Source organism: Sminthopsis crassicaudata, chromosome 6 (assembly GCF_048593235.1).
Source record: "Sminthopsis crassicaudata isolate SCR6 chromosome 6, ASM4859323v1, whole genome shotgun sequence".
NCBI classification, from domain to species: Eukaryota; Metazoa; Chordata; class Mammalia; order Dasyuromorphia; family Dasyuridae; genus Sminthopsis; species Sminthopsis crassicaudata.
In genome coordinates, this window is record NC_133622.1 from 119,852,968 (window position 1) to 119,868,452 (window position 15,485).

The window sequence follows — 15,485 nt, forward strand, 5'->3', positions numbered from 1 at the left end:
TCCTTCCTTCCTTTCTTTTTTTTCTCTCCCTCTCTTCCATTTCTCTCTTTCCTCTCTTTCTTGAATTTTCCCACATAAAATGACTAATATGTGTTTCTTATTTTCTGTTGATTTTACTATAGTTATGAAAAAAGCACCTTCTATGCTAAAAGCACTGAAGAAAGGAAGAAAAAGAAAGCAAGAAAAAGAGAGGAAGAAGAAGGAGGAGGAGGAGGAGGAGGAAGAGGAAGGAAGGAAAGAAAGCAGGGAGGGAGGGAGAAAGGAAGGAAGGAAGAAAGGAAGGAAAGAAGGAAGGAAGGAAGAAAAGGAAGAAAAGAAGGAAGGAAGGAAACCTATGAAAATAAATTACAATTTACCAGCATGTGCACACACACATTCATATATTCATATTGGAAAGAGCAATAATGATTTTTTTAAACTCAAGTTTAAATCTTAAAATTTATTTTAAAATAAATTTAAAACTTTAAAACTTTAAAAAAAAGATTTCTTTCCCCTCAAAATACGGTTTCCTACAATTGTTTAAAAGTAATAACAGTATGAAGCAATCTTTTTTTAATTAAAATAAACCTTTCTGTCCCAAACAAATCAAGACAAAATGATTGCTAAAAGCAATACAATCCTGTTGAGGATAGCTGTTAACATTTATATTTTTATATGTACTTTTTTCTATATCTTTTACTTTCCTAGTTCAATAATTCTGCCTCTTCTCAAAGCCACTACAGTAATTCCTACTGAATATAGCAATACTATACAGTAAGTATAAAATTAATCAGTTTCTGAAAAGTAACCAACTTGTCATGATTATGCTTCTAGGTGATTTATTTTTTGTTTGGAATAGTGGGTTTGAAAACTTCTCCATTTTTTTAATCGAGAAAGGAACAAACATACACATGTAAAGGCACTTACTGACAAGGGAAAAGGCTAATCTGACCAGTGGGTCAATGATAGAGAAACTTGTGAATAAAATCAGAAGAAAAAAAAGTATGATTGAACCTAAACTAGGGGTAAATTTATATTCTTTAATTTTGGAGAGGGAGTGTGCTGTAGTGGACATAGCACTGGCTTCAGACACCTGGTTCAAGCCTTCCCTCTTACAAATAGTGACTTTATGACTGTGGGCAAGTCATTTGCTCTCTCTTTGCCTTTTGGCAACTTTCTGAAATTCTTAAAGTTGTAAGAAAAAGGTATTCTGAATTCTTAGAAGCACTAATCTTAATAGTAAGTCTTGGTAACAAAAGAAATCAATAGGTCCATTTTCTACTTCCAAGTGTTACAAAAAATAGCATTAAACAAAAATCTTATCTTATTTGGTAGAGTGAAAAAATCCTGGCCTAGGAAAGACTTAGGAAGCCTATATTTGAATTCCAGATTATGCTAAGAATTAGCTGTCATGAAACCTTTCTGAGACTAAGGTCATTCATCAGGAATAGAAAAATCATACTCTCTCACAGGATAGTTATGAGGAAAAGGACTTGGGAGCCTTAAAGCATTACATTGTTATTATATATTATATAGAATTTTACAAATAAGCACCCAATAAAATTTGGTTGTCAAAGTTTCTTACCACTGAGACATTACTAAGAAAGACATATCCCTGAAGAAGCCAAAAACTGTTGACTTTTTATTTATCATCAAGGGGAGTTAAGAATTCCTTCTAAGCAATGTATTATTTAAGTGGACACCACTATTAATATATTTATACAAAAACTATAGTTATAAGTAGTATATGCTACTTTTAAAGCATATTTTCCCAATTGCTACCTAATAACTCAAATTTTAGGTTTCCATTTAAGCTCCTTGAGAGAAAAGAATGTTTTTTTTTTTTTTTTTTGTATTTCTTTGTATTCCTGTGGCTCAGCACAATTCTGGCACATAATGAGTGCTTGATAAATGCTTGTTGATTTGATCTATAATCATCATAGTGTCATCATAAGTAATACTTAAGTTAATATTTTAAATATCTAAAATGACTTACATCTCTAACATATTAGCAATTCTGAGTTAGGTATAAGCAAATCTGAATTAGATGAGGAAACTGAAGTTCAGAGAGATTGAGTGACTTATTCCTGGCTATTGTATTGTAATCACTGTGTTATACTGTTTTTGAGTATGAATCATATTATTTTTCCTAACTATCTCAACTAAAAGGAGACAAGGAGGAGAAGAGGGAAAAATCAACTTAGCTTTATGGCAATTACGGGTAGTTATTTAGCCCTTCTTTTTCTATTAATCTACAATTATAAAATAATTCTTATAAAAATTAAAGACGATATTATCTTTCTACATGGGGTTATTTTTATATTTGTAAACCCTCAATTATTAAAGAGAAACATAGGCTATTATATGTTACTTTTGCAATCTCTTTCCTATGATATCTTTGGGTCAGTCCAAATTTTCAGGACCTTACTTATAAGAATATTGTTGTTGCTGCTGTTGTTTTTAATTCACCTCCTTTCTTAAACATTCATATGTAATGTAACTGAGAAAACAAAATAAAAATCATGATTATTTTGTTCTTCATTTTCAAAGAGGAAGAAGATGGCATAACTATGCTAAAGTCACAACATGTCTGACTATGGCTAATCAGACCAACAGGAGCTTGGAATGCTCTACCACGGGTCAGATACAAATAGTCCATATGAACATTTCAAGTAGCTTCTCTGATCTTGCATATTTCAAGGATAATTGAATTCTGCTTTGCTCATATAACACAGCACCTTCTCTGATGAGGACACACCATGCTAGGCAGTCTGTGCCAATGTCTCCCATGTCATACAATCTATTCTAAATTTCTTAAGAGATACCTTGAGAACTTTTTCTGACCGCCTTGTGAGTATCTGCCCTGTATGAGTTCTCATAAAATATATTTTTGGCAAGCATTTGGCATTTGAACAATGTGGCCAGCCCAATGGAATTGTGCTCTCTTAATAGAGTTGGAATACTTGCCAGTTTTTTTCTAATAGCAATATACATATCATTGAAATGTTTTTCATAAAATCAGAGAATGTGCCTTTGAAATCATCTAATCCTATCCCTAATTTTAAATCTTAAAAATTTAGATTCAGGAGCAGCTAGTTAGCACAGTGGATAGAGCACCAGCCCTGAAGTCAGGAGGACCTGAGTTCAAATTTGGTCTCAGACACTTAACTAACTGTATGACCCTGGGCAAGTCACTTAACACCACTTGCCTCAGCAAAAAACCAAACAAAACAAAACTAAGATTCAGAGAGGAAAGGGACTTACTCAAGATCATACAAGTAATAAGTGACCAACAGAATTTGAACCTTAATCTTCTCCTTGCCTCAGTATGTAGGACCTACTGTGTAATAATATAAAAAAAAAAGTTTATCAGGGGTTTTCCTTAGCAATAGTTTTTTCTTGTATTTCTCTTAGCCAATTAGGAATTTTGCCAATATCTCAGAAATATTATCAATCAGATTACCTCTAACAAAAGGCAAATTATCATTACTTTGGAATGGAAATTAATCCCATACCATCTTTTATATGGAACTTTATTTTAAACCTGAGAATCAATTTCCTTAAAAAAAAAAAAACCTAGCATGTTTATTTGCCCTCTAATTCTATCTCCAATTACTATATACACATACATACATAAATATATACATATTTACAAGAAGGATCATAAATGTTGAATATTGCTGACTTTTTTTTTAAATTAAGCTTCTCAGTAATGGCCAACAAAGCTTCCCTTGAGTCTTATGAAATATCCATATCTTGTCATTTCCTAATTAATTAGGATTAGATCCAAGATGGTGACCTTAAAAATTATGCTAATATATTTCTTTCTGTATTTTCTTAGAAACTATGGCAATCCTAGCTTATTCTTTTGTTCTTCTACTCCTTATTTCTGATTCCATTAAAGTCCATACTATTACATGCTCTAGAGTCCCTACCTTTACCTAACTCTGCTCTGCTATATGTGTCTACCTGTGTGTGTCTCTGTCTCTCTCATTTTGTTTTTCTCTATATATATTTTTAAAGGATAGTTACTTTCAAAACACTCTTAATCTTTTTCCTTCCATGCCAGATATTACACAGATCAAAATAGTCTGGTTTTCCTTCCCAGATATCAAAACAAACTCATTCAATGAATATAGCAAAAAGACTAAAGACTTTTTGAATGTATGTTAAAATTTGCTGAATCTCCTATTATTTGAATAAATGAATTTTAGAATTGTCTTCTCCTCTTGGGGAGGATTAGATATACAGGCTATTATGATTGAAGTATCATGAAGGAAGACCTTAAGGTATATAAAACATTTCTTCAAGGATACAATAACTCCAACTCTTAAAGTGGGTCTAAAGTAGAAACCTTACTGAATTTCAGATGGACATAGTGCCTTGACTTTGAAATAAGAATATACCATTACTTTAATATTTTAACTTACTTTCATTTCCACCCTTTTATACTTCTAAAGAACATTTCAGAAATCAGAAATTGAAGATATGGCCACTTCCTCTGATTTTTTTTTCTCCAACCACAAACAATATAGCATTCTATTACCCTTACTTCCATTCCATCAAAGCCATCACTGATCTTGTAACCCATATACAAGAGCATTTCCCCAAAGAACTTCCCATTTCCCAACCCAGTTTTCCTGTTCTTTTCTCCAACATCAGTCATCATCACTCTCAATAATCATTTTGTGACAATGAAATTTATATTATCTTCAACTATTTAAGATATTCATTTCAACTCTTCTTAACTCAGCATAGCTTTCCAAATATGAGATCTGGACTTCAGTCTAGTTTGTAAGAGCATTGCAAATTAGCAATGTCACAGTATCTTTTCTCTTCATATACTTGCTTACTTACTAGTCTATCAATTCCTTTTCTGTGTTTTTGAGCAGGTCCTTGAGAACTGTTTTCTTCAAATTCATCTCTTTTCTTTGTTGTTTTGTTCCTATATGTCTACCCAATTCCATCTGAAACATAAGTTTTGATGTAGAAGACCCTTAAATCGGAACATTTCACCACTCTCAGATTTACTGATACCAAGTTACAGTTTGGTATCTTTCTATCTAATGCTTCAGAAGTCTGGATGACTATCATAACCATAGCCATAACTACCATAATGAGAAGTGAAGAAGAAATTTAGGCTCACATCATAGCTACAATATACATATGTAAATATAGAGAGAGACTGGGGAAGAGGGAGAGTAAGATAGAGGAAAAGGGAGAGGAAGGAGTTTGCCAGCTCATTATGTTTCCCAATGATCTGTTTTAAAATATTTTTATTACTTTGCATAAAAATTCTATTCACTTCTTTATGTACTCTATTTCCTCCACTACAAAGAAAGTTCCTTGAGAGAAAATAATATTTTCATTCTTATGTTTTTATCTGCAACATCTACTAAAGTGTCTGATACATAGTAGGTATTCAATTAATACTTGCTGAATTCAATGGAATTAATGTATATTTGCACCCATCTCCCTAATGCTTTCAAAAAAGATATTGATTGTAAACTTGTGCCACATTTTACTTCTTTCTTGTCACATTTCTAAAATTAAATATAAATTCATTTCTTTTATAAGCAGTCTTCTACATTACCTGCATTCATGGTTTTCTGGTTTGAGCATCACCACTGCCTTTTTCAAGTATGTCCTTAATCAGCATTCCAAATATTAATTAGCTCATTATTATCAGAGTTAAACTATTTATTTACTTCTTTACTTTATTTATTTATTTCTAGGACTTTTTGACAGATCCAAAATCAACTCAGAAATATTTTCTTATATTTTAAGAACTTTCCTAAGGATTTTATTTCTTATCTCTCAAACTTTACATCCTTCATCATTATAGTCCTTTAGCTGGTCAAACTATCCTAACTTTTTTTTTGTTTGGGGTGTTTTTTAGGGAAAAAACAAAACAAAACAATAGGATCTATCTTTCCAGAATACATTTGAGGCAGATCTTTGCTATCTAGATCACTTTCATCTAATAATATCTAAATTGTTTCTTTTCAAAATACTTGTCTTTAAAATCTTTCAATTCTTATTATCCATAGCATTAGTTGTTTTGTGTATATAATATAGAGGTGGAGGATAAATTTGTGCAGATTATTCAAGAATAATAAGAAAAATGAATTCACTTCTTAAATAATTTTAAGAACAGAAAGATTATTTGGATTGAATTCAGATAATAGCTCAGTGTCTCAGCAATGCCTTGTTATTACAAGTGAAAACAAATCAGAATTTAACTTTTTCCAAATGACCCATATATATCTTAAGTAGTAAAATGAGTAATAATACAGTCATTCAGACAAATAAAATTAAGTAACAAAAAGAACTCCATCAGCCTAGATTATCTCAACGTCATGAGTTTAATTATTAGCAGAATTGCCTGGATTTTGATATTATGGACCTAACAATAAATTTCAAAATATGTCATGAAATTGTGAAGAAAATTGAGGTTTTGGAGAACCTCTCAGTAATTTGTGATATAAGTAGAATGAACCTTAATATAAGCAAAAGAAAAATATTTGATTTAGATTTTTAAAAGAAATAATTGGCAATCATGCTGCTTTCTTTTGTATATTGCATAAAAGATAAAATTGATTTGGTTAAATAATGAAAAATAAAGAAGTTGGAAAATGACAAAAATTCAGTAGGCTTAATGTATACCTGGCTATAGATTTTTATAGTGTTGAAATATTAAGAGGAAGCCTAGGAGTTCCACAGAGGAGAAAATATTTCCCATAATGTTTGAGAGTCAAAGTTAACAAGCCTGCTGGGATCTTTTTAGCCCCTGCAGAGCTAAGACTTCAACATTATTAAATGGCTGTCGCATCTGAAGTATGGTGCATATAACTCAATAAACAACAGAAAACATATGATGCTGAAAAGGAGGAGGCTTTAGATTACCCTGCAGAATAATTCATCTTAGGGCAGGTGTTTGCACTTGATGGAAGTAGATATGACTAAAGAATTAAAAAAAAAAAAAAAACTCAACAAAATGCTGAAGCCTGAGCTCCCATTATAATGTCAAGTGGAAACCATTTATGTCAAGGTATTATTCATAGACTACAAAAATTTAAATATGCTTAAAGAGACAAAAATTTAGATAAAGAAAAGCCTCACAATTGTTTATTTTTTTAACAAAATAATGTGTATGGAGGGGAAAGGTTGGATAAAGGTTTACAAATTTACTAGTCCTGAGTCAAAAATTATCTTAATTCCAAACAAGTAAATAAATATTGTACTATTTTAGAAATTTGAAAGTCATGAATCATAGGTTGTATCACACATTTAGATATAAATAGTGGGATTTTTTGTTCCTTTTTTTTTTTTTTTTTTTTTGATTTTCAGCTAAGGAAAACTATGACGTAGCCAAGGGTAGTGTGAGAAAACTAAACTTAAAAGAAACAATGTGAATTTGTCCAGTGGGTATCTTTATACTCATATCTGAATGTCTAAAAATCACATTGACTATAAAAAAATATCACAACTGAACAAATATTTATTTTCTTTAAGCAATTAAAAAAAATAAATTAGATTCCTATCCACTCAATAATACAGATTTTCACAGCCCTCCTCCATAAGGGTAACATGTAGTAGATATGGTAAATGCTTTTTTGGTTCATTTGAATATTGTACATTACCAATCTGGATCATATAAAGTGACTACACAAAAAACACTAGTAACCACATCACTCTTAGATTAGCTACACATCACTTAAAAAAGAAAACTATCTTATTCAGTATGCAACTAACCCTCCCTCTACCCCCCCAAAAAAGGAGAGAAATTATATGAAAATAAGAACTAATATGTTTTTTAATCAGGGTAGAGTTTTCCTATGACTGAAAGTTACCCTTTTCAATTGTTAATGTATATATTAAATGAAATATTTAAATCAGATAATTTACAAACTAGTCAAACTTTACTAATCTTTGTTAGTCTATAGTTATTACTATAGAAACTAATATATAACTAATAATAGTAAGAACTATAGTTCTTAACTATGTTTGTAATTCACTGATTAAGAAACATGAAAGACAAATGGGGGTAGCGGAAGAATATTGCAAAACTGTTTACTGCTTCTTTAAAATACTTAAAATGTAAACTGCTATTATCCTGCTATGAAGTCTCCTCTCCTTTTTAAATTAAAGTAACAAATAATTTAACATAATTAATTCCACATGGAATTTTTGTTAAATTGCTTGATATATGTTTAGCATTGTTTTGATATATTTACAAATGGTTAATTGTTTATATTTTCTCATTTCTGGATGCTTTAAAAAAAAGTTTCACTAACATTTAATGAAATTCATTTGAATGTATTGCTAATTTAGAAAATATTGAAAATATTTAGTTTTTTAGAAATCTTATGTTATACAGAAATTTTATATCCCAAAAGTTTTATTGCAGTTTTAAGCCTTATCATTGCACTAAGATGTTTAAGACACTTTATGATAAATTTGAATTTTATGGGGAACTGCCTATTGCTAATTCCTTCTAGAACTAACTAAATATATTTTGTTGACAAAATTCTAAGTTTTTAAATTAAATCTAAATATTGGACTATGGTCTGATACCCCTCTCCTCCAATCTTCAATTTAGAAGCACACTGTCAAATAAAGACTTTAGGACATGATACAAAAAATACTGACCTTTATCATGTATCAATTTAAAGCATGAAATATTTCTAATTGGTGCAAAAGATCTTAAAAGTGAAAAAAGCAAATCTGTGAAAAGATTATTTAAACCACAGAAATACTTTTGTGACCATATTTTGATACATTTGTTTTTTTCATCAATATAATATATGTTTAGTTTGCAACTATAAGGAGTTGGCCCAGACCTAGGAGACTAGAGAGCCTTTAACAAAATTTTGTTGACTTTTGTTGCTGCTTTTAAGATTTGAAATATTTAGGGAACCCAGCAATGTAAACAAACTAACAAAATTCCTAACAAAATAAAAATATTTTACTACTTTAATAGATAAAGATGGAGTCCCTAAGATGCAAACCCTTTCTTGTGAAAACATCATTGTTTTCTCTGCTTCACAAAGGCTCAAGAAACTGAACAGGATTGCCCTTTTCTCTGATTTTTCCCTTTCTCCTCAATCTGTTCGTTACAACTAACCTTTCAATCCTTTTTAAAATATTTTATTTCTTTATACAATAGTATTGTATATTGATACTGTTGTATGTAACTTTCAGCAAGGAAAGGATGGGGGAAGGAGGAAGACAAGAAACCTCTAGAGGTGCTACTTACTAATGTAGTTACATAAATCAACTAATGAGAGAGAAATCAATCTGTGTGGTCTCTAATGTTATCCCACAGAGATCAATCATGTCACCTGAACAATGTTTAGGGATTTAGGGGCTGGGGTTGCCTATGAGGTAGCTTTACTCTCTGGTACATATACCATTTTTAGTCACAATTTACTATTAGAAATGTGAAGAAATGAATATTAAAAACTCAATCTTTATCTTCATAAAGAAGTTTTTAAAACTACAATAAACCAATTAAAATAAGTTCCTCTGAATAAATTAATAATAATTGAAAAATACCCAAGATCTTAATATTGATTACCTAGAGTGAAAGTTTTAGAACTATAGCACCTAATAAGAGGGTAATATAGAGTTGACCTTAATTATTTTGAATAAATAAAGCCTACATTTGGCAAATTAATTATTAGATAAATACACAGTATATATGCAAATATGTAATAAACAGTAACATAGGAAATTATTTTATTATTTTATATACATTGTACATCGAGAATTATAATTAGTTTATCAAAAGAATTTCTAGCATATTGGTATGTTTTTAAAGTGAATTTAATAAGGAAAATCATGGAAAAGATGAAAGCAACTTTTAAAGGAATACTGGGAAGGAAGCATTTCATTAAAAAATATAAGGGAAGGAATCTGAAAGCATTACTGCGAATCAGTCTTAAATTCCATTTACTAACCTGGAGAATCTGATTATTTCTTCAGGAAACCAGAACAAGAATAAGTGAATAAGAAAGATGTAATTGAAGGAATAAGAGCTAGAGATTTATCCAATGGGATACCACAATCTACTTGTTATCTATCAAGTCTGATCTAGGTGCAGACCAGTAAGGCTCAGAAAAACTCCATGGTGGAATTTGACATCTCTACCTTAGTAAAATATCTAACCAATATATAAAGCATCATCTAAGAAGATGATAAATTATGGGGGCTGAGAAACAAGCAACTCAGTTCAGCAGGGTGATTTTGAACCCACCTGCAACCATTGTTGTTACTTTGGTTTAGTAGAATAAGCCTTGTCATATGTTTCCAGTTGGTTTCCTTACAACCATAACAGTGTTGTTTATACATGGTGCTTTGGGCAAACATGCTGTCATTTCTTAGGTTTTTTTTCCCTCTAAAAATGACCTAAATAGAAATTAAGTCAATTTAAGAAACTTTTTCTTTCTTACGAAATAATATTCTTTTGAGGTTATGATCTATGGTCCATAGGACATTCTCTGAATAGATGTGATTTGCAATAAAGAGAACATCTTACATCTTTAGATAGTTGTAGAAATTTGAAAATCTACCTTATAACTATGATCAAGAAGAAAAAAAGGAAGCAAGTGGTTATAAAAGTGCGCATGGTTAACAAAAGCATAGTTTTTACTAACTACCATGATAAAATAATTTAACATCAAGCATAATATACCTGAACAATTTTGAATGCTAATGGAACATCCTACTCAGTCAATAAAATTTAAAAAAGAAAAACGTTCTCAGATGTAAATATCTGTCTAGCCACAGACTGATAACAAAACCCTGGTAATTCATAGGTAAGATTCTCCCAGAGTACCATGCTTATGAAAAAAAAAAAAAAAAATCAGGGAGTCATATCCTGTCTTGCAATAGTGGGCTATAGCTTTTCACTAACTCATTTTCCAGGCTCACTGACATCACCCAAAGATTGTAATGCTAGTAGCTAATACATCACAAGAAGGGTAAAGAGGAGGAAGTCATGCCAGATGCTCCCTATTAATTGTGGATCAGTGAGAAATCTCATTATTAGTTGTTTGAATTGCCTATAGCTATTGGAAATTCTAAGTAAAAGTGAACTCAATTTATTAAAAATAAAAGTCAAGCCAATAAATGAAATATATGTGTATATACTTATATGTATATGTTACCACCTGATATTGAAAGGAAATGGAATATAGTGACATACACTCTTATAGGGGAAGGGAAACAAGTATAAGCATTTGATAAATCTGATAAGGTCATAATGTCAATAAAACATGGAATTTTAGAAACAAGTGTTCTTCAGTTCAAAATTCCTAATTTTTTTCAATTGTTATCATGCTGCTATTTCACAAACTAAAAGATGGTTTTTCTTCTGATTTTTTTTTAAATCCCATCTACAATACTTCCTAGAGAAAACTCCTTCAAAGCAATGATCATTTAAAAAGGAATACAATTTGCAATTGCACACCTCTTTAGTTTAGAGCAAACTCCTCCAGATATTTTATAAGCACTGTGTAGATGTACATCTAACCTGAAGCACTGTAATTTCAACAGCAAAATTAAATAATTATTTGCTTGTCTTCCTTTGCCAAAAGTATCTCCCCAAACCATTTTGTTTATAGCTTTGTGTCCCCATCCCCACTTTGTTTTGTTCAGTATATCACCTGAAATTCAACCAAACGTGTTGTTTTATGTTTAACAAATTGGAAAATCTCATTTTATAGTTCTGTGGGTGTGTACTGCACATCATCTCTTTGGAGCACATATAGGCAGTAAACATTATGTCACAGATAAAAATATTAATCAAACTTTTGCCTATCTATTTTAATAGAATTTTAAAACATCACAAAATGGTTACTTTGTCAAAAGCAGTACCCAAAGGAAACAATTTTCTTATTATATATTACTAACCATTAATTTGTGAAACTAAATCTAAGAATTCTTTCCCAACATTATGTTCAGCTGTCCTAAAATTAACTAATGTATTACTTTACTCTGAGCTGCTTCCCATTAAAAATGCTGATATTCAGCTATCTCTGTACTTTATCTTTTTCTGAAGAAAGCTATATGTATTTATTTTAAAATAGCAAATAAATCAGAGTTAGATTAAGGACATGCTAGAGCAATAAGTACATGTGTGTGTGTTTATGTTTGTGTGTATGCTTGTATATATATATATATATGTGTGTGTGTGTGTATATGTATATATATATATATGTATTAATAAACATATACATACACACATACACACTCTTAAGATAATTTTCATTTGCATCCACGTATTTCTGGTTCAAACATTCATCTCTTGTAATATTATTTTTCACCTCAACACATATCTATGTGCATAAAAATGTTTGTGTTACTATACGGAAATGGTGAAAAATAGATCACCAATGTGTCATTCTGATCCTATACAGAAATGTATAGGGTGTGAAGAGTTCAAACTTTTGCAGAGGTTGTAGGTTGGGAGGAAAGACAAAAATGATAGGGGGAGGGGCTTTAAACCACTAGGGTAAAATTGTAACTATAATGAATGTGAAACTTCTGACTTTCAGACCAATCACATTTTTCCCCAGAGGTAAAAAAGAGGGGGACCTCCCGGTGTAGAGGGTGGTTCCATCCCAGATGCAGGTTGGGGAGGGGAAGGGGGAAGACATGGTGCCTTCCTCCATTCACTTATAGCATTTTACAACCTGAATGAAGCTTCAGAAAAAGGATAATGCATCTTGAAGTTAGACAAAAAGCCCTGAAGGGGTGAGGGGAGGGGAGTGAGAAGGGACTGGGGGAGGCTGGGAAACAAAAAATCATCTCCTCTGACCTCTAGTGAAGTGCCAGGTTTTTTCTTTAGCTCTTCACATTTCCTAAATTTGCAGATCTGGTGTCCCGTTTTGCGATTCCTGCAACTGCTGCAGACTCCACAGTTGATCAGCCTCTTGCAGGGCACGCAGACCCCACACCTTTTCCTCTTCTTCTTGGCCGGGTTGGCTCCGCCAGCTCCTCCTCCGGAGGAGGAGGAGGAGGAGGAGGAGTGATTCTGCGGGCAGTCTGCCAGATTGGCAATTTGAAACGCACTGTCTGTGACGGCTGCTGAGGCTGCTGCGGGGGAGTGAAGGGCTGTCATGACGATGACCCCTGGAGGTAATGAGATGCCCCCTAAAGCCGGGATAGCGGAAAAAGTCCCCACGCGTTCAGGGAGATTCATTATCTCTGCTTCAGCAGCGCCGCATTTGAGCTTGTTCATGCATTCCCCCGCCAAAGGTCTGCAGTGTTCAGGGGATAAGGTGGAGAGGAAATTAGTATTTGCCATTTGCAACGACGGCTCTGGCGGGCAGCCAGCTTTGCCCAGCCTCTGGGAGTCGTTTCGATGGTGCATGCTGGTCCTGCTGCTGCCGCCGCTGCCCTGGTGAATAGAGGAGGAGGAAGAAGAGGAGGAGGTGGTAGAAGAGGAGGAGGAGGAGGAGGAGGAGGAAGAGGTGGAGGAGGGGGCGACGGATTTCCTGCCGCCCCCCCCCACGCCGCCGCCCCCTCCTCCTCCCCCTCCCCCTCCTCCTCCTCCTCCACCTCCACCTCCGCCTCCGCCTCCTCCAGCTCCTGCTCCAGCTCCGCCGCCGCCCCCAGCTGCTCCCCCGCCGCCGCCGCCGCTGCCCCAGAGCATGGCGGTGGCGGCGGCGGCGGTGGCCGCGTTGTCACAGTTCCAAGGCGACATGCCGATGCGGGCAGCGGCGGCGGCGGCGGCGGCGCTGCTGGGGAAGATCGGCGTAGTGATGCGCGCGATCTTGGCCGCCTGTGGAAAGGCGCCCCCGTTGGTCTTGTAGAAGGAGGTGGCAAAGGAGCGGTAGCGCTCCATCTCCGAGTTGTAATCCACAAGGCTGTTGAGGGCGCCCTCGGGCAGGTGGCTCTCCTTGGGCAAGCCCGGGGCTTCCGGACTCGGTCCTGGCTCCACGCAGACATTGGTGTTCATGGTGCAGGGGGGAAAGAAAGGGTGCAGGGTGGAAGAGGGGGGCGCCTGGTCCGACACCTGGGCGGGAAAGGGGGGGAGATGGGGAGGAGGGAAGGGAGTGATGGTTGGTGTTGGGGTGGGGCCGGGTTCGGAGGGGAATATATGTCGAGTTTGGGAGGAGAGGTTGGGAAGAGAGACCGTGAAGGGTTGCTTTATTCCTCTCTAGGGCACATTTCCACAGACGGCAAATTTCCAGGCAGCGTCTTCCTTTGCATTATCTTCCAACTGTTACAACTAAAATAAAGAAAGTCATTCCAACGAGATGCAGGAGGAACAAAATAAAAATATACCACTACATCCATAGACGTGCTCAAACATTCATCTGCCAATTGGTTTGCATGACAATCATAGATGACCCCCCCCCCACACACACACACACTTCCACACCTCCCATTCTTTCCCCCACTCTCCCTCCCTCTTAGGTCCTCTCACCCCACCCCAAACTCAACCAACACCACATCGCAGCTCCACCCCCCTGTTCTTATATATAGTAAATGAATTACTAGCCAGGAATACCCGAGGATAGAAAAGGAGGAAAGGGGTTACAAATGCCAAGAGAAGAGGATACTTGGAGTGCTAACGACATGCAAATGAGGGGCGTTAGGGTGATAGTGCCTATAAGCAGAGGGCATTTAAAGATTATGAAATGTATGAACAAGTGCTGCATGACCATGCAAATGCTAGAAACGGGGGGGTGGGGGAAGAGGAGGGAGCCATAGCCCTAAAGAGAAAACGAAAAGGAAATTAACATGAGGTACGGAGCGTATAAATTGTAAGCAAACACAATACAACTGACAACTAAGCTACAATATGAACTAAAGAGGCGAGGGGAAAAAAAGGAACTACCAGCTGCCATAGTGTCCTTCCGTGTCTGATAGTTATTCGTTTGAATTCCAGCTCAGCTGGCTCTGTTAGGGACTTAATTCAGAGGACCAAGGGCAGCTCTTAATTGTACAAGCCATTTGGTGATGAGATTGGATAGGGGAGGAAAGAGGGGGTTGTTTAAGAAGGGTGGTGTTCCATTTCTTTAAAAGGAAAAAAAGAAAGAGAAAGAAAGAAAGGGAGACCACATAAAAATAATAGCAGGCAATTTCACAGCTTTCATCCAAGAGTCTGCAACTGCAGTAAGGACTAATATCCCCAGTCATTTCCAATGAGGACTTCTGCCCTTTCAAAAAAGACAGGAAGACTGAATGGGACTTTATTATTTTTTCCCAATGCATCTCCTGCAGACATTGAAAGACTTTATGCACAGATTAAAGAGGGAAGGGAATATTTCAGACACTTGTTAGCTGAAGATAAAACCATTAAAATAATTTCCTATTTTTTCTTTCTTTTAAAGAAAGTTAAATGTAAACTGAATGTTTTTGTTTCTATTTGAAGCCTTATAGGCCATTATTATACTTTGAGAAGGGGTATTTTAGTTGTTTACTACTGAGGGAGGCAGGTACATCATAGACTTTTTAGAAGTAAAAACAAAAACACACAATGTATATTAAAC

General features: G+C 34.6%; 1 protein-coding gene across 1 annotated transcript in view; it reads right to left on the reverse strand.

The window, feature by feature from the left end:
* CXXC4 (CXXC finger protein 4) overlaps positions 1 to 15,485 on the reverse strand; it is a 30,659-nt gene that overhangs the window by 13,214 nt on the left and 1,960 nt on the right. The window contains exons 2-3 of the mRNA XM_074276758.1: positions 13,624 to 14,218; positions 12,803 to 13,563 (exon numbers count right to left, since the gene is read on the reverse strand). Of these exons, the coding sequence (XP_074132859.1) occupies positions 12,803 to 13,563; positions 13,624 to 13,945 (1,083 nt within the window). The 5' untranslated portion in view covers positions 13,946 to 14,218. The remainder of the gene's footprint in view (positions 1 to 12,802; positions 13,564 to 13,623; positions 14,219 to 15,485) is intronic.